Genomic DNA, 23,678 nt, shown 5'->3' with positions numbered 1-23,678 from the left:
TATTTTTTTAAAAAAAAAGGTTAAAAATTATAGTTCTTTAAACAAAACATGATCATTCTTGGTGTAAATATGGAGGTAGAACACTCGCGCACCGTTTAATATATATAGACCTAAACCACTACTATAAAACAATTCGTAGCAACGCTCCTATTTTTTCATACATGAGTCAAAAGGTAACTCGTTCCTACAAAGTGAAGGGGGCTATGGCCACCCGCCCCTGGAAAACTAGCACCAGCGCGCACACGAAGTGCCACCGGGAGACAAGCTTGGAGCGAGCAGGCTGGAGCCCACAGCTTATGGGGTGCGGCGGCGTGTCGCACAGAGCCTATAGTGGCAATCTGCCGGCGTGGGGAGGCCGAGCATGCACAGCAGCCCACCGGCACGGTGAGGCGAGGCTTGCGGTGGTCTGCGCGTGTGGGTATCAGGCAGCACCGACGCCGTGTGACTGCAACAATTTTTTCTATTTTTAAATTAGTTTTTAGGGACCGGTGAAGACATAGTCCGCCCTTGGAAATAACATTTGCAGAGCCGAACGTCCCGTCTGGCCTTAAAAATTATTTTTAGCTGCGAAAAGCAGCAATGGGCGGGCACCCGACCCTGCAAATGTCATCTTGCTCGTCCCTAGAAACCTTTCCAGTGGTAGTGAACCTGAGAAGAAATATCGATAAATATAAGATGAAAACTTGGTAATAATAATTATTTTTACCTAGGAAACATTTGTACGGTATGGGCTCGATAAGAAACACTACCGGACTTCCAAACTTTGCCGAGTGTCCGTTACACTCGGCAAAGGACAGGTTCCACTCGGCAAAGTCTTTGCCGAGTGTAACACTCGGCAAAAGACACTCGGCAAAGTCTTTGCCGAGTGTAACACTCGGCAAAAGACACTCGGCAAAGGATCCCACGGCAATGTTGACTTTGCCGAGTGTCGGATTACGGGCACTCGGCAAAGGCTTTGCCGAGTGCCCTGACACTCGGCAAAGCAGCTACGTGGCGCCACCCTGGTCCGTCGCTTTGCCGAGTGTCTAACGGCAGGCACTCGGCACAGTTTGAATTTTTGCCGAGTGTCCGCATCCGACACTCGGCAAAGTCATCGCGCCAGGTTGCCGCCACGTGTCCACTTTGCCGAGTGCTGGACTTTGGCACTCGGTAAAGTTCTCGCGACAGGGTGAGGCCACGTGTCTATTTTGCCGAGTGCTGGACTCTGGCACTCGGCAAATTTTCAAATCTTTGCCGAGTGCCTTTGCTTTAGCACTCGGCAAAGTATGCTGACCTGTGCAGTCCCCTTTGCCGAGTGTTTTGGATTAAACCCTCGGCAAATTGGTGAATTTTTCTTTTTTTTCCTTTTTTCTCTGTTTTTTCATACAAATACAACAGAAATATATATAAATGCAGAGGTCATTACATGCAGTTATAGTCCATCACATATAATTGATAATTACGAGAATGACATCGATACAAATAACACAGTCCATCACATATATCACAAGTCCAATACATAATACGAGTCCGATACATAACACAAGTCCATCACATAGAATATAGTCCGATACGTATAATAAGTCCAATACACTAGTACTACAAGACACTGACTGCTCAGGTCTCTGGACCAAGATGGCCACTGGGCCGCCGGCGAGTTCTGGTCCGGAGGAGGGTCGTTCGATGTGTTCCACGACTGATTCTGCAAATAGGAACATATAAATTGAAGAAGCATAACAAAAATATAATAATATCTACAAACAAAGCATACTCACAGGAGTGTCAGAAGGTCCTGCAGGAAAGTAAGGCTGAACTGGTAAGGCGAAGGGAGGAGGCGGCGTCGCATAGTTCATCGACGCGCCAAGTCCTTGCATCCAGGTGACCATACTCTGCAACATAACCGACTGCTCCTCCCTCAGCTTCCGCTCCTGCTCTAGCTTGGCCTCGATCTCCATTCGGCACCTCCTCTCCTCCTCAAACTTTGCCTCCATCTCGGCCTACAAGATTTAAACCTCCATGTTACAATACGAAGCAAAATTTCATTTTAATCATAGAACAACAACTAAATCTAAACTAACCTGTCTCTGGTGCACGCTAGCCACTGAAGTCTCAGGCCATGGGCGTATGGGCGGGGTCGAGTCGGTGGTACTTGCCCTAAGCTGTGAGAGACTGGGCGTACTCGCCGTGTCGACCAAGCTGTTGGCGATCAAGTACCGCCCGTGCTTCTTCCCTTGTCCCGCCCTCATGATGGCTTCTCCGAAGAGTGGCGTGGTGGTCAGATCCCAAGTCTCCCCGTGGAGCGCCATTCCCACCTCGGTGTATGCATTGATGCGCGCGTGGATGCTTGGGTTTGTGTAGGCCTCTGGTGGAGCCGCCGGGTTGTAGGCCACGTCCGACGTCGCCCTGCCCATGTGAGACATGGCGTACGCCATGAAGTCGTTGCAAGACTGGCCTGGATGAGACTACGACTGCCAAGAAGTCAACAAGATGATTAGTAAGAATTAAAAATATAGCTTTAGAAAGAATGAAGAAATTAGTGAACTTACCCAAGTATTCTTGTACTCGCCGAGGCTAAGGCTCCCTTGATGATGTGCCGGACCCGGCATCATCAAGCGGCGCTCCCGGCATAAGGCGTGCTGGCGGGCCCAATCCTCGCTGATCCACTTGTCCACCATCATAGACCAGCACTCGGCCTTGTTTGCGCACCAGTTCGGAGGCACCTAAACGTAATGAAGTGCATGACATATTGTAATATCAAATACAAGATAAATGAGTAGATATGGCATTTATTTACCCTTAAGTCTGGTCTCGCGTGAGAAAGATGTCTCTTGCGGCTGGTTTCTTGACACTCCTATTCTCGAACTCGGCGCAGTACACAATGACGGCCTGGACACGCGCCTCGTAGTGCATGTCCTTCACCAGCTTGTAGCAAGCCTGGTGAGCCCGCTCGTTCGCCCGGGCCTCATAGCCTTCCTCGCACCTGTAGAAATCCTGCATATATACCCACAAGATAATTGCAATCATTATTCCAAAAATTGAAACATAATGTGATATTTCTAACAATTTAGTGCGAGGATGACTTACCCACAACTCCCCGACCACCCGCCTCGCTTTGGTGGTAAAGTTCCTTCCTTCGTGATCAGTAGCGTCCGGGCTGGCCATGTAGTGGTCCCACGTGTATGCCGGCTCCAACACCCCGGCATGCATCACGAGCCCGGGGAAGTGCAGCCGGCACAAAAGACCCAAGATACCATTGGGCTTCCGTTTGTGCTCACCAGGCTACACAAAAAACCACCCCCTGCAAGAGTGTTTAAGGTAAAATTTTAGTTAGTATTGTAATTTTAAATATATGTAATGCATAATAAATAAGTACTAACATACTTACTTAGGCTCTAGTGGCCGAATCATCGGGCGTCTTGCTAGAAGTATCGGACGTCGCGGGAGTTGCGACGGTCCACGCAACCACACCACCCGCTCATCTCCTGCCGCCCCCTCCTCGGCCTCCTCCTCGTCCTCCTCCTCGTCCCCCTCCACGTGCTCCTCCTCCTCCTCCTCCTCCTCGGCCTCTACAGGAGAAGGGGTCCTCTCCCTCCTCCCCCTCCTCACCTTACCTCCTCCACCACTCCCACTACCTCCTCCTCCACCCCTCCCTCTCCGTCTCCCTTTCGCTCCCCCTCCTCCACCACCTTTGCGAACACTACGGCTCCCGGACCCCTCGGGTGCGTCGGACCCACTACCGCCTCCTCCACCACTGCCTCTGTATAAGGAGCTCAGCCAAGTCATCTTGTGACCGCCTGGCATCTTTGTTTAGTTACCTGAAATCAAAAGGAGTGAACGAATTAGTCAGAATAAACAATACTTGCAAATAAATGAAAATAAAGAAAATATAACTAGAAATTAACATAATATATATTAAATATTGCGAGTCCTACATGTTTTAGAAGTAGTCATCATAATCGGGATTAGCTGGATCGTAATCCTCATCATCACTATCAGCTATGTCAACATAACCAGCAGAATCCGAAGGAGGAATGTCGTCTTCACAGTCTCTACCTAAACGTAGTCGCTCTAGTAATTGTAAGTCCTGAATATTTTGAACCCCATCTCCACCTTCCTCGTCAACTTCCCTTTCATTGTCGACTTCCATTCCAATCTCGTCGGATAAGTCTATCTCGAAACTCTCTTGTAGCCCCTCTTCTTGAAAAAACTCTCTATCATTGTTGTAATCTTCGTTGTTTGGGAGAGGTAGTTTGCCGTGTGGCGATACTTTATACACAACATCCCAACCCCGAAGACGGTGGTCGGTTTGGCACGGGTATGAGAGATAATAAACTTGTATGGTTTGTTGAGCCACAATGTACACATCTTCGCCTTGTAACGTTGAATCCTGTCGAATTTTGACTAGGCCAACACTAGGGGTATGTCTTGTTAATGTTGGATCAAACCAATGGCATTTGAAAATGACTGGAGTGAGCGGTACAGAACCATGAAACTTGAGTTCGTATATTTTTTCAACTCTTCCGTAATACTCGACTCCGTCTTGACCTGGCTTAAAAACGCCGGTATTAGTGGTTCTTCGATTGGGTCGACTCTGCTCGTATGTCATTGTGTGGAAGCGATATCCGTTCACGTCATAAACGTTAAACGACTTGACCCTCTAGCTAAAACCATCGGCAACCTGTCTCAACTCGGCACTCATGGACGAATCAGTTTGGCCCTGCAAGCGTATGCAGGATAGTTTGTCATATAGTTCGAGGACAACGAAAATGAATAGAACTATGAATTCAAGACTACCTTCTGTTGAAACCAATAAATGAAATCGGGTTGTGAATTTTCCGTGCCATTTTTAAGAAGACTCTCCATTTCCATCGGGGTTGGAGCCCTTGTGCGACGCCAAAATAGTCGTTGAAATTCCCTATATCAAAAATGACAAAGGGGGTTGGATGCTAAGAAGTGGAAACTTGTGAAATGGAAACTCGTGAATTGGGCACAATGTTGAGTACTTACACAATATACGGCTCCACCTCGGAAAGGTTGGTCAACACATATATCATGATACGGCGCCACTCTTCATGGTTCAAGGTCTTATACCTCGCATCACTTGCACTTCCAAGTTGTCCTCGGAAGATGCTGAGACTCGATTCATTATCACCAGCATTGTAACGAGGGGGTGGATTATGTACGCCGGGAAGATTGTCACCATAGTATTTGGTTGTGAAGTTTGACACCTCCAAAATATATGACTCGGCAATAGAAGCTTCAATTTTACATTTATTTTTGCATTTCGTTCGAAGGACCTTCTGACATCTCTCAATTGGATAGCACCAATGGTACTGCACAGGCCCCCCATCCGAGCCTCATACGGAAGATGTAGAAGCAAATGCTGCCAACACTTTTTCCATAGCAACACAGGGGCCATTTTTTCCATGTCCGAAATAACGACCCGAGATAACTCCTTAGCACACAGCTGGCGGAAGAAATTGCTCAACTCTGCCAACACTCACCATATATTATCAGGGAGATAGCCTCGAACCATCACAGGAAGAAGCCGCTCAATCCATATGTGGTAGTCATGACTCTTCAGCCCGTTGATTCGCATCGTAGTCAAATTAACTCCCCTCCTCAGATTCGCTGCATACCCATCTGGAAATTGTAACTTTTGGATCCACTCTAGTGCTTCCTTTTTTTGGGGCCTCGTTAGGATGAAATCCGCCGGAGTCTTCCTCCATTGTCTCCCTGGTCTCGGAGTCTTCATTTCGTATCTTGGTCTATCGCACAACGTTGCCAGATCCACTAGAGCCTTGACGTTGTCCTTCGTCTTATCAGGAATGTCCATGACAGTTCCAAAAAGAGCCTCGCCCCAATTCTTTTCAGTGTGCATGGCATCAATATTGTGTGGAAGGAGGAGATCATTAATATAGGGAAGCCTCCACAAGCCAGAGACCTGAGTCCAAGAATGTTCTTCGCCATATCCCACAAAACCACCTGCATCATTGACCTGGAGAACATTTATCTGAGCATGAAGCACGGCACCCGCCAGCATCTGCGGTGCAGATTCTGTAACTACGACACCTTTCGTGAAGTTCTTAATATCCCTTCTAAATGGATGGTCAGCAGGAAGGAATTGTCGATGTTTGTCAAATGACGAATACTTGCCCCCCTTTCTCAACCAAATGAACTGCAGAGTTGCCTTGCATGTTGGGCATGGGAACTTTCCATGAGTACACCACCCGCAGAAAATGCCATACGCTGGGAGGTCATGCAGAGAGTAGTGGTACCACACATACATTCTGAAGTTTGTCTTTGTCGCTCGGTCGTACGTCCACACCCCCTCCTCCCATGCTTTGATCAACTCATCGATTAGAGGCTCCATGTAAACACTCATTTTATTCCCTGGGTGCTCAGGAATAATCAACGACACAAATATGGTTTGCCATTGAAAGAGAACGCCGGGGGGGGAGATTCAAGGGAATAACGAACATGGGCCAACATGAGTACGATGCGGCCATCATACCATAAGGATTGAACCCATCGGTTGCCAGCGCAACACGTACATTATGAGCTTCTTTAGCTTTCTCATGATGAATCTCATCAAAATGAGTCCATGACTCACCGTCGGAGGGATGCACCATCTTATCTGGGTTGTATCGAACACCTTTTTTGTGCCATGTCATCTGTTTCGCGGTTTCCTCGGTCATATAGAGTCTTTGGATCCTTTGAATGAACGGAAGGTAACGTACGATTTTCACAGGAATCGTGAGCTGCCTCTTAGGCTGACCGTCGCCAGCATCCACCTCCAGGAATCTTGAGGCTTTGCATTTTGGACAGTAAGTTTCAGCCTCGTGCTCTTTCCTAAATAAAATGCACCCATTAGGACAAGAATGTATCTGCTCATATGGCATCTTCAGTGCACTAAGGATTTCCGTCGCCTGATACATTGTCTTGGGCAGAATGTGATCTTCCGGAAGCATGCTCCCAACAACGGTCAACATACTATCAAAGGCGTCTCGGCTCAGGCCAAACTGGGACTTTAAGGCCATAAGGCGTCCAATGCCGTCCAGCTGAGAAACCTTTGTTTGGCCGTGAAGAGGTTTCTGTGCCGCCTCCAACATCTCGTAAAAAGCCTTTGTGCTTGCCTCTGGCTCCTCCTCCTGCGGCCCTTCACCGAAATGTGCCTCCTCATAGTCGTCTAACATGTCCCCAATCCCACCAGCAGCATCACATTCATCGATGCGTTGCCTCACGACCTCGTCCCTCATACGATGGGCTTCACCGTGAAAGATCCACCGGGTATAATCTGGCGTAAATCCATAATTGACAAGATGTTCGCCCATGACCTTCTTTGTCTTTCGTTTCTGGTTTCCACAACTCTTGCAGGGACACCACATGAATCTCGACCCTTCAGCTTGCGCCCATGCCCCTTCCAAGAACTCGTTAGTCTTCTCAATCTATTCATTGGTCATGCTAGCTCGAGTTACCCGGCCGGTGTACATCCACTCACGGTCATCCATCTTCCAAGATATCGGCGACTACTATCAAATTTAAATGCATGTAAAAGTTCGGCTTAGACTCTAGTAGGTAAAGATAGGTCCTAATCCCACCCGACCATACGTAGATGAGGTCAGTTTACATGATCCCCTCCAATTCGAGACAGAATTTCGGCTGCACCTCCCCGCTGTTCTCGAGATACACGTCCCGGAAGGGAGATTGTGTATCCGGAGAACAATGGAGAGATGTTGCCCAGATTCTGTCTCGGATGGGAGCAGACCATGGAAACTAACCCCATCTACGCATCATCGGGCTGTCCAAATAACATGGACAATTCGAAACAGATACGACCATAGATATGTATAAATCTACATATTTCGAACCGTATCTGTTTCGAACGGGAGACGTCTAACCGGGTTACATGAACTACGAACAGAATACGAAAACAAACTCTTGTACACGTGCTCACCTACGGGCTCCACGGTCCGTGCTGCTCGACGACGGCTTGCGGCCAAGTGAACGAGTCGACGACCTGGTATTTAGAAAAAAAAAGATCTGATTATAATTTTCCATTTTCTTGTTGGATCTGGAAATGCTAGCTTGATGAAAATAAAGGAAAAGGTGTTGCACACTTGCACATATCCACTGCAGAGAGTCATCACTTATATGCTTTTTCTATAATAACATAATAAATAAATATTTGTTGCAGTTGCAAAATCACCATAGTTTTTAGAAGTATCACGTGAAATATCACCAATCTGTTTTGCTTACGTGTGGGGCATTGCCTCATATTGTTTCTTGAAAGCCAAATGAACTACAAGCCAACAATGATGCTTTATGGTTTACTATTCAGCACGAAATTCCTTGCACTATGCAACAATTTGTTGCCATCGAATTGTTTCAAAGTCGAACCAATCATCGTTTCTAAATACGATGTGTATAGTATAGATGATCTGCTGTAACCACTGGTGGAGCCACATGTCGGCCAACCTGGGCCACGACCCCTCCTTCATTTGTGCTTACTCAAAAGTTCTAGCAATCTATTGCTATGCTATTTGACACCAAACGATGACGCATTCATACAAGAAGTCGGCATTGCATGACTAGACGTGCAGTGTGTTGATCATGCAAGTGCAGTGCCTTTTAGTCAAATGCAGGGACAACCTCTGTCATTGACAGCTGCTGCAAATGACTCCTATTGCACGTTCAGTTCTCAAATCCAAATGATTCTATATACAAGGTGTTATATTATTAGGAGGAAAATATTTCATATAACACATGACATAATTCAAGTTCAATCAGTAGTTTAACTGGTTCAGAAAAGCAGCACAATGAGAGTATGTCCATGTAGGTATTAAGAGCGCATAAGGCGACCACGGTAAGCAAGAATAAGAAACCACGCTGCCACCGTATATGGATTTTGAATAGTATGTCGAGATGCCATGACAATTTGGCCCCTGCTATGCTCGGTTCCTAGCTCCGCCACTGGCTGTAACAGCACTTAACCATGAGCTTCTTCGGTTGGGTGGAGTACCTGATCGTCGATGGGCGGCCGGTCGAGAAGGGGTGCTCATGCGCCGGCCATGGCGAGCGCCGGCGCAGGCTGCGTGGACCGGGGCCGCCGGCGTGGAGCGTCGAGGGGGCTGGTTATGCGCCGGCCATGGTGAGCGGCGGTGCAGGCTGCGTGGAGCGGGTGGGCGGAGGCGTGGAGGTGGCGGGCAGCCGGACGGGCGGCGGCGGCGCGGGCGGACGGGCGGCGGCGACGCGGGCTGAAGAGCGATGGCGGCCGGGGGCACGGGCGGCGGCAGCGGCGTGAGCGGACGGCCGATGGCGGGGGGGGGGGGGGGCGCGGGGACAGGCGGCGGCAGCGCGGGCGGACAGGCGGCGGCGGCGCAGGCGGGCGGGCGATGGTGGACGGGTGTGTGTGCGTGTGCGGTGTGTGAGTCAGGGAAGCGCCGTTTTGGATAAGTCTTTGATTATTTGCCGAGTGCCGGATCAGGTTTGCCGAGTGCCCGAGATCCGGCACTCGGCAAAGACATTTTCAAAAAAAAAAGGCAAACAAATTATTTGCCGAGTGCTAGCTCAGAGGGCACTCGGCAAAACCATCCTTTGCCGAGTGCCAGGTAAGGGGGCACACGGCAAAGAATTTTTTTAAAATCATTTTTTGACACCCTCTCTTTCTCGTTTCAGCATATTTTCAAAATTTGCTGCAACATAGTTTGGAAATATCTTGTCAAATTTACTCCACAATGCATATTCCAAAAAATACCAAAATTAACCATTATTTCATGTAGTTTTAGCTCAAGTTCCATTTATATAAGTGCAGAAAAAATAATAATTATCAAACGGAATAAAAAAAATTACCAATTTTTGACATGATATGATCATTGATGTCTATTGGCTATAAAAAAAAATTTAGAGGCAAACCACAAATCGACTGTCACTTTCACTTCAAATCATACCGCACCATTCTCAACAATTTTGAAACTTCTTTAGAAATGTTCCAGGTTGTGAGCAACGTACGTGACAACTTGTGCGAAATGTTGTCAATTTTTTACCATAGCCTCCACATAGGATATCTTGACATCTTGTCAAATTTCATGATTTTCGGACTTCGTTTGCTTTTTATAGAACTTAAAATCCGCTCGGGCACGCAATCGAGGTCGTGTTTCCTTAACAACATGTTTGAATTTTCTTTTGATTTCATAAATAAGTCCTCAATGTCGGTTGAATAGTATGAATATAAATTTTCTACTCATTTTTTTCATATATTTGAATCACTTGCAGTTCAAATTTGATTTGATTCAAAAAATTGATGAAAATACAATTAATTCATAAAATATATAAAATACATTAAAAATACACCAAATTTGAACATGGAGTACCACATGTTGTATGTATTGGGTACAAAAAAATTTGAGGTCTACAATGGAAAAAATTTAAATATTTGCCGAGTACCAGCGAAATGCACTCGGCAAAACAAACTTTGCCGAGTGTCTGCAAAAAACACTCGGTGAAGATTCGGGTTTGCTGAGTGCCTGACGACCGGCACTCGGCAAACAATAACGGCCGTCAGCCGGTTTGACGGCTGGCGCACGCGGCGGCCATGTGCGCAAATGTTGCCGAGTGCCTGCCCTCGCGGAACTCGGCAAAGGTATTGTATGCCGAGTGTTAGACTTTTGCCGAGTGCTGAAACTCGGCAAAAATGGAATGTACCGTGTGCGGAATCTTTGCCGAGTGCCTGGGGCTCGGCACTCGGCAAAGAGTTTGTTTGCCGAGTGCTCGTGGTTTGGCACTCGGCAAAGAACCGAGCACTCGGCATATATGCCGTTTCCGGTAGTGAAAGTGCTCCTGGTGTATGTAGCGGGGCTTGATCCCACGAAACATCTTTACCCAGGAGTATGTAACATTAACCTGGTCTGTTGCCGTGTTGCGGTTACTGCACACGTGGTAGCAGAGGAGACATCCTCGGCCGAGGTACGAACCAAGTGGGAATTACCACGGTGTTCAGCTCGTCGACAAACGTGGCGGTGTCGCTCCGGAAGCTGTACCTGTACAGATGTATGCGACCAAGAGTCTGCTCCACTCTCTCCTTGTTCTGGCGCCGGAGGAAGAAGTAGGCGCACCCGCCTGACACCTCCACGCTGCCTGGGGACTCCCGAGCGTCCATGGCGAGGCTGCTCCTCAAGCCGAGGAAGAGGCAGAGATGGTCAGTGTCACCGCGACTGCGCCACCCGTCGTCCTCGGCCCGCTTCGCGTGTACTCGGACGGACGCCAAGTTCGGCCTCGGCCGCAAGACGACATCGACGCAGAGGAGCTCGCCACGGAATTCGAGCAGGAATCTGCTGCTCCCACGAGGCCGCGGCGGCAGCGCCGCGACGCGGCACGCGGCTCCGGGGACAACCGCGGACGACCACAGCGCCGCGGCGCGGCGTTCGTCATCGTCCAGCAAGCTCATGTGCCACCCCACCGCGTAGGTGTCCACTTTCTCCCAGCTGGGCTCGCCGGGCCGCAGCTGGATGGCCGCAAAGAAATGATCCTCCCGGTGCTGGAGAGTGTGGAACACGACGGCGCCGTTGCTCGAGACGACGGCGCCGCTGGCGCTTCCCCACCTGTCGCGCCAGGACTTGCGCTGGGGCACCGGAGGCAACGAGGCGGCGTCGCGCACGTCGAGCGGGTTGACGAGCGCGGCCGTTCGGCCCTCGTCGGGGACGGCGAGGACGCGGCCGCCGGAGGCGTCGGATCCCTTTATCGACGTGCCGCGGATGGCGGGGAGGGGCAGGAGGTGCCGAGTCCTACTCGCCGAGAAGGGCGAGCAGAGCAGCACGTGGGGGTCGTCGATCGACGAGTCGTACTCCTCGAGAATCCACGGGAGGAAGCTCGGCGCGCGGGCCGGCGGCAGAGCCTCGTGCCACGGCCTGCACGCGGCGCGGAAGCGGACGAAGTCGCCGGCGTCGTGCAGGCGGGCAGCGATCTCGCTGAGCACGTCGGCGGGGAGCTTGGGCCATGGCGACGAGGCGACTCCTCGCGCGTCGTGGTCCATCAATACACTTGTGTGTTCTAAGATCTTTGATACGCCGTTGTGGGCTTCTTTTTTTTATTTCCTTTTTCGTTGCAAACGGAGATAGTTGTGTACTAGTACGAGATTATATATGTGCACGGAGTTTGGAACGGACAAGTCTTCGAGTACGCGAACTCGTGAAGGTTCTGAGGCTATCACATTATGGAGCTGGAACTGCACACGATTCTGATTCCGTTGACATTACAAGACAAGCCTAAATTACCTCCTAAAAATCTGTTCATCTAGTCCTCAAATTTTATATCCCACAAATGTTGTTCATTTAGATTGTAACAAAACCTATCTAACTAAAGCAATTTCAAATGCTAAGAAAGAATTGCATTGAAAAGAATATGTGACCAATCAAATGTTAACTAGATGTTATTTTTTAGTTCCAATGTATTTGCATTTATCGAGATTTTAGTGAACCAAATAAATAGCACGGTTTTCAATCACAACTGCTATAGTTAACTAGGGGTAATATAGTCATTTCTAGTACTAGTAGTATATCTAAAATTTTCAAAACAAACAGTCTTTGTAAAACGGAGGGAGCAAGTAGTACCCAAATCACATTGTTTAGGATATTTCTAATTTAGCCTTTCAATTACGCTGAAACAAAATTGGTAGTTTTAAAGAACATAGAATCTCAACACCCCAATTTCTTCCTCTTTTTAATATTTTTTTAAAAAAAACTCTAGCCCCCTCAACCCTGTACTTTTATGTGTACATTCCATCATAATTCAGAAAAGTAGGAAACCATATAACATCAACAACATATTTTGTAAGAAACATGAAATCATTAAAATAGGCCAAAAAATTTCTAGCATCTTGTAGCAATCTGATGATCATATCAAACTAATAGAAGAAACACCATAGATGCTGAAAAATGTAGCCACCAGTATGGACTCAAAATAGGCATGTGAATCCTACTATCTCTGTCCAAAAAGAATCTATAATTGAATTGAGTCATTTTTTATGTTTGACTAAATTTATAAAAAATATAAACTCTAAATAGGTACATTTTGAAAATAATGTTTCATGGCAAATCTAATTTTAATATTTGGTATCATAGATAGTATTAGTTTCTTTATATATTTGGATAAAGTTGAGATAAATTGGACAAAGGGAGTACCAAATAACCACAGTACAGACAAGCTTTCAAGTGCTCCATCTAGCAAAATATATGTTGTTTACAGTCTGAATGGCAGATTAAAACTATGCCATGAAATCAATTAGCAGACCCCGCAATGAACAATTTCTATTTCAAAACCAGAACTTCAGAAGCAGAAATATTTGTAGATTTGTAACTGTCGAGACATCAATGCCAGCGGTAAGGGTCTGTTTGGAGGAGTTAAGATTGAGTGATAAACTTTACCACTATTAGTACTCATGTGCATGCTAAAATTTTTGAATCTTTGCTAAAGTTTAGCCCACCTCATTAGCGCTCTCGTTAATCGCAGTATTTAATTCCATACGAAATAAAACCCTCCTTATATGATTTAGAAGTCGTTTATGACATGACATCAAAACGTACACGGCTCAATTGGTTTCTTACAGCTTTTGGTGGTGCAGTTGACCGGAAGATGTCAGCTTAGCTCTGGCCCGGTCGATCAAAGCCACTACCTGCGTGCTGCACATGTGGTGTTTCTTTTCTCTCGCCTATCACATAGCATGAAAAAGTATAGACAACCTCTATATTTGTATTGGTCATCATACTCCTCCACCGGTAAGGTGGGACTAAGCTTGCGCTATTTTGGTCCTGCATACATGCATGGACCTTAAAGATTTATAGGAATTTCTGAAATTTTTTATTGACTAAGCCCACTTAGCAAGCCCAAATTCCAGCAAGATATGCAATTTAAATAGTAAACCAAAGTAGGTCTGGCTTCTGTTAACAGGCCAAACAGTAGACCAGCGGATCAGCCATATACAGCAGGTTTCCACAGTAGAAATTAACGAAAAGTGTGAGCACCTTACTCCACATTGTTCCTCCAAAAATTGTAAGATTTGGATAACCATTATAAGTGCTAACAATTTGTTGCATACCTTGTATAACGTTTGAAATTAAAGTGTAAAACAAAACGAAAGGAAATACAAAAAATGTGAAGAACAGATCGATAAATAGCTTCTTTGAAAGGATTTTGATGACATACAAATCTCGTCAATTGCTCGAACTAGAAAGCTTTTTTGAGGGTCTTGAACTAAAAATGTGAAGAGCCCAACACAGAAACCATCCAAATTTTCATGGGCTCCAGTAAAAAACGGAGAGCCCGTGTGCTGTGATGTGCGCACGGTTCGGGCCGAGGGACCGTCCAGGCCCACCGTGCAATCCACGCCGGCGACAGCTATCACCCGCAAGGCGCAAGTTCTATATAACTAACCACCTCGCCTGCATCGCCAGCCATCTGGTCTCGTGGGTTTTGCGCGAGGGAGCGGTTATACATAGCGATGGTTCGGACATCCATCACCCGAAGAAATATTTTTCACGTTTAGTTAATAGATTGCCAGCCCAATAATCTAGATGCAGATTTGATCCGCTGCAATCATTCAAGATAAAGAACAACCGGTGTATACATGCAAAAAAGACAAAACTGGTGATGTCATCCCACATGAAAGAAAGTTTAGAACTTAAAAAAAACTATAAATCTTGAACCGTGTATCCAAATTAAATTTGAATTGTATCATTAACTTTCTTATGATAAGATCTTCAAAACAAGATTCACACTTTGCCTATGTTTGCATGATATTTTTTAAAAATATTTTTTTAATACTCAATAATTAATTTCGGCTACTGCGAACAAATATTTTAATAACACGAACAAATATTTATTTTTCATGAACAAAGAGTTAAACGTAGCGAACAAATAATAATATACAACGAACAAAATATTACACATTGCGAACATTTGATTGTATAGGATAAATAATAAAAAGGAATATCACGAACAAATGAGTCAATATGACGGAACAATTTAATTGACAAAGCGAACAAATAATTTGATGTTACGAACAAATTATTTACACACAGATAAATAATTTTACATGAAGACAAATACATCTACATCATAAAAAGTTATTTTTCTAAGTATATATACACGCTAAAAAGTTAGCATATAAAGAAAATAAATTATTTTGTACCCCAATTTATAAGTCTACAATACAAATAAATTAATATACGGTTAGCATGACTCAATCGTAAATGTGAACAAATATTTATACAATAATAATAGTTACGTATACATCTATTAACATTTGAAACAAACATGGTTGATATCAATTATAAAGGATAAAAAAATCAAATATAGATTAGGTTCATAATAGAAAAGAAAGAACGATTAATGAATAGAAACAAAGGACTAGACAAAAGTGCAAGGAAAGAAATAGGAAAAAGGAGAAAAGAATTAGAGAAACAAATTTATGGAAAAAAAATAGATAAACATATGAAGAAAGAGAAAAGAAGTAAAAATAATGTACAAATGCATTTTGAAGCATCAGGATTATTCAAACAAAATAGATAAGAAACAATAAAAAATAGTGGACATCTGGCTATCTAGTGGATATATTTGCATTTAATGTTAGCGTGCATGTCTAAAATAGTAAAACACACGATAGAAAAAAAAACAAGAAAAAGATGGCCGGATCATTTATTGCTCCACTAGGTGTCAGGTGAAAGCACGAAGCATGCTACCTTATCTACTGCATGCGCTTTTGGTATAGACTGTCACCTACTTAGAAGGTTAAATTGCTATTGGGACAAATAAGTCCGCAGAGAGCCCACTACCAGCTTCAGGCGATGATTTTGATGTTTGTAGCCCGAGCGACATATAGTCGCAGCAGGGCAGCGCCAGGGGTGCAAATCCGAAATGCGGGGGAGGAAGAGAAGCGGGCGCGAGAAGAGGTGAGTTCTCGAATCACCCACATGTCGTGTTGGCCCTTCTTCTTCCGCGTGCTTTGCTGATCTGGATCCTGATTCCATCCCCCTTTAGTTTGTTTGGAGTGTAAGACGCTAAAGTTTAGCTCTAGATATGCTAATAGAGCTAAATATAAACTAATGAGAGCTAATCAAGGACTAGTATATTCTAATAACAAATTAGCCACCATCTATGCAATTAGATCAACAATTAATCTATTTTCAATCTTACTATTTGACAGCAAATAAGTGAACTAAATTTAGCCCCTTAGATCCAAACACCCCTAAAAATTATACGCAGCGGAGACAAAAACTCACTAGACTAGACTAGAGTCGTGTCCCATGATGAGGAATAAAGAAAAAGCCTCATCGCAAGCAAACGGATCGGAGCCTCGGAGGTGCTGGCTGCACAAACAAGGCTTTTTGGCCTTTTTACCCTTTCCTTGTTGGTATGATTAGGGTAGGTATGATGCCTCCTTCCTATGCACTCCGCAGCAAGAAAAAAAATAGTCCCTTGCCAGACTCCATATGCTTTTAGATGTCACCGACAATAGGCATAATGCCATATGAGTTATTTGTTTTAAAAAAGTCAAAAATAGTTCTTTAAAGAGACATGGTTATTCTTGCTGCAAATATGGAGGTGGCACCCTTGCACCGTTTAATATATATGGACCAAAAACTTGAGAAGAAATATCGATAAACATAAGATGAAAACTTGAAAATAATGATTATTTTTACCCAAGAAACATATGTACAGCTTTGATCGTGGTATGGGCTCGATAAGAAAGTACTCTTGGAGAACGTAGCAGTGGGCCTGATCCGGGCTCCGCTAATTAGCGCCCACGCGCTGGGAACGTTCCTAGCACTCGAATTCTGACATCCCATATATAGTAGGTTTTGTGGTCCCCACAGGCCCCAGTGGTCCCTACCCTTTCTATATTCATTCCTGATCCCCACCCAATGGTTCGTTCCTATCTTTCATCTAGAAGATTGGGCGTGGAGCGTGCAGCTCGGCAAAAACTTTCTAACCTTTTTTTCCTTCGCATTATATGATACCTAGTATTATCTTTTTTCAGTCTTTGTTTAACATCTTTTATGTTGTGTTTCCAAAATGTTCTTTCGACATATATTTCGTATTAAGTATGCTAAAAAGCTGTCTCGAGAATTTGTATTTTAACAATATGTATGGCGAACTTATGTACCAAAGTTGTGTGAGAAGTTTTCTAATAACATTCACATAGAAGTTATGTTTAAAATTACACTTAAGTAAGGCCGTGTTTGGTTGCAAAACCAAAATTCGAAAAAAAAATTCCGGCACCTGCATGGAGACTTAAATCTAGACGAAATAAAAAACGCATTGCGACTGTTGTCTGTAAATGGCGAGACGAATCTAATGAACCTAATTAGGCTGTAATTAGATGCTAAATTGCTACATTAATGCTACAGTAAATAACTTCTAATGACGGATTAATTAGGCTCATTGGATTCGTCTTGCGATTTACAGACGAGTTCTGTAATTATTTTTGTGATTAGTCTATGTTTAGTACTTCAAATGTAGAAAGATACATTTTCAAAAAAATTACGGGAGGCAACAAAACGGGGCCTAAGTAGATAAAACAAGTTATGCCTAAAAGTTGTACGTGTCGTGAAAGTTATGTTAAAAAATTATCTTGTAACATGTTGTTTGGAAAAAATTATGGATAAAAGTTATGCATATAAAAAGATGTGCTGAAAAATTATCATTTGATAGTTATACAGCAACAAATTTATGAACATGCACGAACAAGTTTTATCATAGATAACTTTTTAGCATATTTTATAAAAAATATATACAAACATTTATACAATTATATAAATTTATGTAAACAGAACCATGTACAAACTTTTGGAAACACAAATTCAGCCAGAAAAATTAGGAACAAAATTTGGAGGCCAATCTTTTTTACAAAATTTGAAGAACCAAACCTGTCCACGAAATTTGTGAACATGCACGAACATGTTTTTGAAACAAAATTTGAGAAAAAAAAAAGTAAAAACAAAATTCGAAGTACAAGAATTGGAAAAGCAAAAGTAAGTGGAACAAAAAAAATGTTATTTTTGGTAGAAAATACATAGGAGGGGGGGAGTGAAAGGAACGGGAATCTAGGAAGGGTACGGACTACGGAGCGCGAAGGGGGAGCACATCTTTGGTGGAGCTGGACATGTGCACATCGCGCGTTGGTTTCACTTCCAGCGAGCGAATGCTAAATTAGCTTCGCGCTGATCCCAGGAAACATCTTTTTCCCAGGAGTATGTAACATTAACCTGCTCTGTTGCGGTTACTGCACACGTGGTAGCAAAGGAGACATCCTCGGCCGAGGTATGAACCAAGTGGGAATTACCATGGTGCTCAGCTCGTCGACAAACGTGGCGGTGCCGCTCTGGAAGCTGTACCTGTACAGAAGTATGCGACCAAGAGGCTGCTCCTCTCTCTCCTTGTGCAGGCGCCGGAGGAAGAAGTAGGCGCACCCGCCTGTCACCTCCGCGCTGCCTGCGAACTCCCGAGCGTCCATGGCGAAGCTGCTCAAGCCGAGGAAGAGGCAGAGATGGTCCGTGTCACCGCGCCTGCGCCACCCGTCGTCCTCGGCCTGCATCGCGTGGACTCGGACGGACCACGTCGCCGAGTTTGGTTGCAAGAAGACATCGGCGCAGAGGAGCTCGCCACGGAATTCGAGCACGTATCTCTCGCTGTCAAGATCAGGCCGCGGCGGCAGCGCCGCGACGCGGCACGCGGCTCCGGGGACAACCGCGGACGACCACAGCGCCGCGGCGCGGCGTTCGTCATCGTCCAGCTCCAGCAACCCCACCGCGTAGGGCACGTCCACTTTCTCCCAGCTGGGCTCCCCGGGCCGCAGCTGGATGGCCGCAAAGAAATAATCCTCCTGGTGCCGGAGAGTGTGGAACACGACGGCGCCGTTGCTTGAGACGACGGCGCCGCTGGCGCTTCCCCACTTGTCGCGCCGGGACTTGCTCCGAGGCACCGGAGGCAACGAGGCGGCGTCGTGCACGTCGAGCGGGTTGACGAGCGCGGCCGTTCGGCCCTCGTCGGGGACGGCGAGGACGCGGCCGCCGGAGGCGTCGGATCCCTGTATCGACGTGCCGCGGATGGCGGGGTGGGGCAGGAGGTGCTGAGTCCTACTCGCCGAGAAGGGCGAGCAGAGCAGCACGTGGGGGTCGTCGATCGACGAGTCGTACTCCTCGAGAATCCACGGGAGGAAGCTCGGCGCGCGGGCCGGCGGCAGAACCTCGTGCCACGGCCTGCACGCGGCGCGGAAGCGGACGAAGTCGCCGGCGTCGTGCAGGCGGGCAGCGATCTCGCTGAGCACGTCGGCGGGGAGCTTGGGCCATGGCGACGAGGCGACTCCTCGCGCGTCGTGGTCCATCAATACACTTGTGTGTTCTAAGATCTTTGATACGCCGCTGTGGGCTTCTTTTTTTATTTCCTTTTTCGTTGCAAACGGAGATAGTTGTGTACTAGTACGAGATTATATAAGTGCACGGAGTTTGGAACGGACGAGTCGTCGAGTACGCGAACTCGTGAAGGTTCTGAGGCTATCACATTATGGAGCTGGAACTGCACACGATTCTGATTCCGTTGACATTACAAGACAAGCCTAAATTACTTCCCTCAAAAAATTGTTCGTTTAGTCTTTAAATTTTATCTCAGAAAGGCTGTTCGTTTAGATTGTAATAAAATCTATCTAATTAAAGCAATTTTAAATACTACAAAAGAATTGCATTGGGAAGGATATGTGATGTTATTTTTCTGGTTCCAATGTATTTGCATTTATCGAGATTTTAGTGAACCAAATAAACAGTACGGTTTTCAATCACAATCGCTATAGTTAACTAGGGGTAATATGGTAATTTTCCAGTATATACTAGTAATATATCTAAAATTTTCTAAAAAAATAATCTTTGTGAAACGGAGGGAGCAAACAATATCCAAATCACATTGTTTAGGGTATTATGATTTTGCAATACCTTAGCATTTGATATGGTGAGTAAATAGATAATCGCAGTATTGAATTCCATATGAAATAAAATCCTCTTTATACGATTTAGAAGTAGTTTAGATGTCAGCTTACTCTGGTCCGGTCGATTAAAGCCACTACCATTTGCTCGCCCTAGCAGGGCGCGTGTTGCACATGTGGTGTTTCTTTTCTCTCGCCTATCACATACCATGGAGAAGTATAGACAACCTTTATATTTGTATTGATCATCAGACTCTTCCACCGGCAAGGTGAGACTAAGCTTGCGCTATTTTCCTCCTGCATACATGCATGGACCTTGAAAATTTATAGGAATTTCTGATTTTTTTTATGGGCTAAGCCCACTTAGCATGCCCAAATTCCAGCAAGATATGCAATTTAAATGGTAAACCAAAGTGGGCCTAGCTTCTGTTAACAGACCAAACAGTAGACCTGCGGATCAGCCATATACCGCAGGTTTCCACACCAAAAATTAACGAAAAATGTGAGGACCTACTTCCTATTGACCTCGCAGAATTGTCAGATTTGGATAACGACTACAAGATACTCCCTCCATTTCAAAAAATAAGTTATCCTAGAAATTTTAAGACACATTAACAAGAATGTAAAATGATCATGTTTACCTCTATTTATTTTCTATATTTGGCACTAATTAATTCTTACATGGATATGCGCTTTGCAAATAGTGTAGGATTACTTGTTTTTTGGGACAAAATTTGAATCCTAGAATGACTGTTTTTTTGGGACGGATGGAGTATGTCCTAACATTTTGTTGCATACCTTGTATAACGTTTGAAATTAATATGTAAAACAAAATGAAAGGAAATACTAAAAATGTGAAGAACAGATCGATGCATAGATTCTTTGAAAGGATTTTGATGACATACAAATCTCGTCAATTGCTTGAACTAGAAAGCTTTTTTGAGAACTAAAAATGTGAAGAGCCCAACACAGAAACCATCCAAATTTTCATGGGCTCCAGTAAAAAACGGAGAGCACGTGAGCTGTGCGCACGGTTCGGGCCGACTGACCGTCCAGGCCCACCGTGCAATCCACGCCGAGCGACAGTTATCACCCGCAGGGCGCAAGCTGTATATAACTAACCACCTCCCCTGCATCGCCAGCCATCTGCTCTCGTGGGTTTTGCGCAGCGCCAGTGGTGGAAATCCGAAACGGAGGGAGGCAGAAGCAGGCGCGGAGCATCGCAGCGAGAAGAGGTGAGTTCTCGAATCACCAACACATCGTGTTGGCCCTTCTTCTTCCGCGTGCTTTGCCGATCTGGATCCCGATTCCATCCCCCTTTTCCTCGCGTTTTTGTTCGAATCACGCAGCGCAGCGCCGCCGCATTTGCTTTTCGCAGGAAGCAGTTGCTGGTGCCGGTGGAGCAGTTGCGACCCTACCACCCGCCGCGCCGAGAGGGCATGGCGGAGACGGCGCCGGGACCGGAGGCGAGGCAGGCTGATGCCACCGCCTTCTTCCGCGACGCTCCCCCGCTCGTCATCACTAACATCATCCTCCGCCTGCCTGCGAGGTCGGTCTTGCGCCTCCTCTCGGTCTGCAAGGTCCTGCGCGACGTCACGTCCTCCTACCTACGCATCGTCGCTGCCGTCCACCTCATCCACCCGCCGCAGCCGCTCATCTGCTTCGGCCACAACGCCTGCCCCGACCGCTACATCCGGCTCAGGGACTACTGCGTCGAGGCCCTCGACCTCCGCTCCGACATGCTATGCCCCGTCCTTCGGTTCACCGACAACGATTTCAACGAGAACATCGATGGTGCCGACGCTCCCCCCATCTACGCCTTCAGCAAGGACGATATCAACTACGGCGAGGAGGTTGGGGACGGCGAACGCTATCCCCGGATGACGGTCCACGCCTCCAACGACGGCCTCCTCCTGGTCTCCTTCGTCAACATCTGGTACATCTGCAATCCCGCGACGCGCCAGTGGGTTGCCCTCCCGGACCTCAGCAGCTGCACCGTGATTGGGCTCTACGCACATGTCTCTTCCGGCGAGCACCGTGTGCTGTTCTACACAGGCAAAGATGATGTGTCCACCTGGACTCGCTACTACATTCTCAGGGTGGGCGCTCTGCAGGCCAGGGAGATCGGGCGCCCTATCCCGCCGGCGGCGACTGGCGTGGTGTTGTTGAACATCGGGATGGGGTTTCCGAAGTTGAGCATCGGACTGGATCATATCTCGCTCTCGCCGCCCGTTCAGCTCCTCCGCAATTTGCACTGGCCGCCGCAGGAGCGCCAAGAATACCGCATGCTGGTGTTCAACACAGAGGCCGAGGTGTTCAGCTGGATGAGCTCTCCCAATCACATAAGAGAAGGAAGCATGCAGCTGCTTGAAATGGATCGCAAGCTCGCCATGTCCATCTCCAAGAAAGGCAGGCCAACGCTAGAGCTCTGGCGCCTAGAGGATTACCGCAACGAGATCTGGGTCCAGATATACCGGATTAGAATCCCAGTAATGGAGATACCTAATTTGCATTATACAGAGTGGTTTCCACATGTTGTCTCACCCGAAGGGGATGTGCTGATCGAGTGCAAAAACAAGCTGTTACTGCACTGTGACAGGAATGGGAATTTGCTTCGGAAGTTTCAGTTTCGTGAGGAGGCACCAAAGGTTAGGCATACCCTGAAGGTGAGCCTTTTTCCTTATGCTATCTTTCTGATGCCGAAGATAGCCGGTGGTGATGTTGCGCCGCCATTCTTCGAGGGGATCTAGTCCGTGCTGGTGGTTGCATTTTTCAACATCTGTGCATAGTACCGCAGTCTCTGTAGATGAAGCTAGAATCAACTAGCTTTCCTTTTTCCCACTCTCTGAAGGTAGGGATAATCATGATCAGATGTTAACATTTCTCTCTTCTGTAATACTCTGTATACTGGATGTTTGCTTAACTCCTGGACATGAATGTGAAAGACTCAGGTGCTGCTGTTGAGTAGGCTGGCTGTAATGCATGTTTGTTGTTTCCCATTGACCTTGATTGAATTTTCTATGAGAAGCATCTATATGCTGTTCTGATGCATTTCCTACATGCGTGTTTTCTGAAATTTGCGTGTGAACAAGTTCAGTACCTTGGGCACAGTCGTGCTCCTGCTAAAAGGTTAATGATGGTAGCTGTTCTACCATTATGTTTCTTCGCTCCAGAATTCAAGCAATTGATTTAATAATGCGTCTTAAGACGTTCTATGATTTGGGAAATGCTTCTCACTTGGTAGAAAAGTAGAAACTATGGAACTGAAAGTTTGATCCTGAATTTGATGTGGATGTTTTGGCTCACAACTGTATTTGGTTCCAATGTTTTGAAATGATCATTGACTTGATGCAAAATGCAATTGACTGTGATAAGATCATACAATGTGGTCAATCCGAAATTGTGGTTGTGAAGTGAAAATTTTCTGAATGGAACCATGCAGATCCACTTGTCATTGGGGGATCCACCAAAATTCCACAGGTGCAAACATTGGTAGTGAACCTTATGTCAGCTATCACCTATCAACATGAGTCAACCCATTCCAGACCAGTTGTCAGTTGAGTAATGCCATGCCAGACCAGATTAGGCACCTGAACATTCTCAGAGTCGAAGCCATGTAGCAGAGTATTTGATATCGAGTTGCATGATACAACTAATGGAAATGCTGCAACTAAAACACCGTTTGTTTCGTATTTAAATTTTAAATGCAATTTGTCTCATCACAAAAATC

General features: G+C 45.9%; 5 protein-coding genes across 6 annotated transcripts; 1 reads left to right on the top strand and 4 right to left on the bottom strand.

Annotated features, from left to right (window-relative positions):
• Positions 1-2,775: 2,775 nt before the first annotated feature.
• On the bottom strand, positions 2,776-3,271 carry LOC120648172. The gene is made up of 2 exons (XM_039924914.1): positions 3,064-3,271; positions 2,776-2,970 (listed from the first exon to the last, which is right to left on the bottom strand). Exons 1-2 carry the CDS (start codon positions 3,184-3,186, stop codon positions 2,776-2,778), a joined length of 318 nt encoding a protein of 105 aa, XP_039780848.1. The 5' UTR covers positions 3,187-3,271.
• Positions 3,272-3,642: 371 nt separating this feature from the next.
• On the bottom strand, positions 3,643-9,219 carry LOC120652661. 2 transcript variants are annotated; one of them, XR_005666632.1, is made up of 3 exons: positions 9,002-9,219; positions 7,937-7,999; positions 3,643-3,794 (listed from the first exon to the last, which is right to left on the bottom strand). XR_005666632.1 is itself a non-coding variant. In XM_039930539.1 (3 exons), the coding sequence occupies exon 3, from the start codon at positions 7,365-7,367 to the stop codon at positions 6,381-6,383; it is 987 nt and encodes a 328-aa protein (XP_039786473.1). In that variant the 5' UTR covers positions 7,368-7,490; positions 7,937-7,999; positions 9,002-9,219; the 3' UTR covers positions 6,078-6,380. The 2 variants fall into 2 exon arrangements, 1 of the variants encoding a protein (XP_039786473.1); XM_039930539.1 differs by lacking the exon at positions 3,643-3,794 and adding an exon at positions 6,078-7,490.
• Positions 9,220-10,903: 1,684 nt separating this feature from the next.
• On the bottom strand, positions 10,904-12,010 carry LOC120648171. Its single transcript, XM_039924913.1, has one exon. It carries the CDS (start codon positions 12,008-12,010, stop codon positions 10,904-10,906), a length of 1,107 nt encoding a protein of 368 aa, XP_039780847.1.
• Positions 12,011-18,253: 6,243 nt separating this feature from the next.
• On the bottom strand, positions 18,254-19,357 carry LOC120648170. The gene has a single exon (XM_039924912.1). The coding sequence runs from the start codon at positions 19,355-19,357 to the stop codon at positions 18,254-18,256; it is 1,104 nt and encodes a 367-aa protein (XP_039780846.1).
• A 1,717-nt stretch (positions 19,358-21,074) lies between these two features.
• On the top strand, positions 21,075-22,945 carry LOC120648827. Its single transcript, XM_039925473.1, has 2 exons — positions 21,075-21,183; positions 21,327-22,945. The coding sequence occupies exon 2, from the start codon at positions 21,388-21,390 to the stop codon at positions 22,696-22,698; it is 1,311 nt and encodes a 436-aa protein (XP_039781407.1). The 5' UTR covers positions 21,075-21,183; positions 21,327-21,387; the 3' UTR covers positions 22,699-22,945.
• The last annotated feature ends 733 nt before the right edge of the window (positions 22,946-23,678 follow it).

Source organism: Panicum virgatum, chromosome 9K (assembly GCF_016808335.1).
Source record: "Panicum virgatum strain AP13 chromosome 9K, P.virgatum_v5, whole genome shotgun sequence".
Lineage (NCBI taxonomy): Eukaryota > Viridiplantae > Streptophyta > Magnoliopsida > Poales > Poaceae > Panicum > Panicum virgatum.
The sequence above is the reverse complement of the archived record's forward strand: the minus strand, read 5'-3'. Positions and strand labels throughout refer to the sequence as shown.

Bases quoted from the DNA above. Each gene is read 5' to 3' on its own strand.
- LOC120648172 (XM_039924914.1), bottom strand. From the start codon at position 3,186: ATGCATGCCGGGGTGTTGGAGCCGGCATACACGTGGGACCACTACATG. The intron at 2,971-3,063 runs GTAAGTCATCCT...GTATATATGCAG, and splicing joins GGGTGGTCGGGGAGTTGTGG to GATTTCTACAGGTGCGAGGA.
- LOC120652661 (XM_039930539.1), bottom strand. From the start codon at position 7,367: ATGTGGTGTCCCTGCAAGAGTTGTGGAAACCAGAAACGAAAGACAAAG.
- LOC120648171 (XM_039924913.1), bottom strand. From the start codon at position 12,010: ATGGACCACGACGCGCGAGGAGTCGCCTCGTCGCCATGGCCCAAGCTC.
- LOC120648170 (XM_039924912.1), bottom strand. From the start codon at position 19,357: ATGGACCACGACGCGCGAGGAGTCGCCTCGTCGCCATGGCCCAAGCTC.
- LOC120648827 (XM_039925473.1), top strand. From the start codon at position 21,388: ATGGCGGAGACGGCGCCGGGACCGGAGGCGAGGCAGGCTGATGCCACC.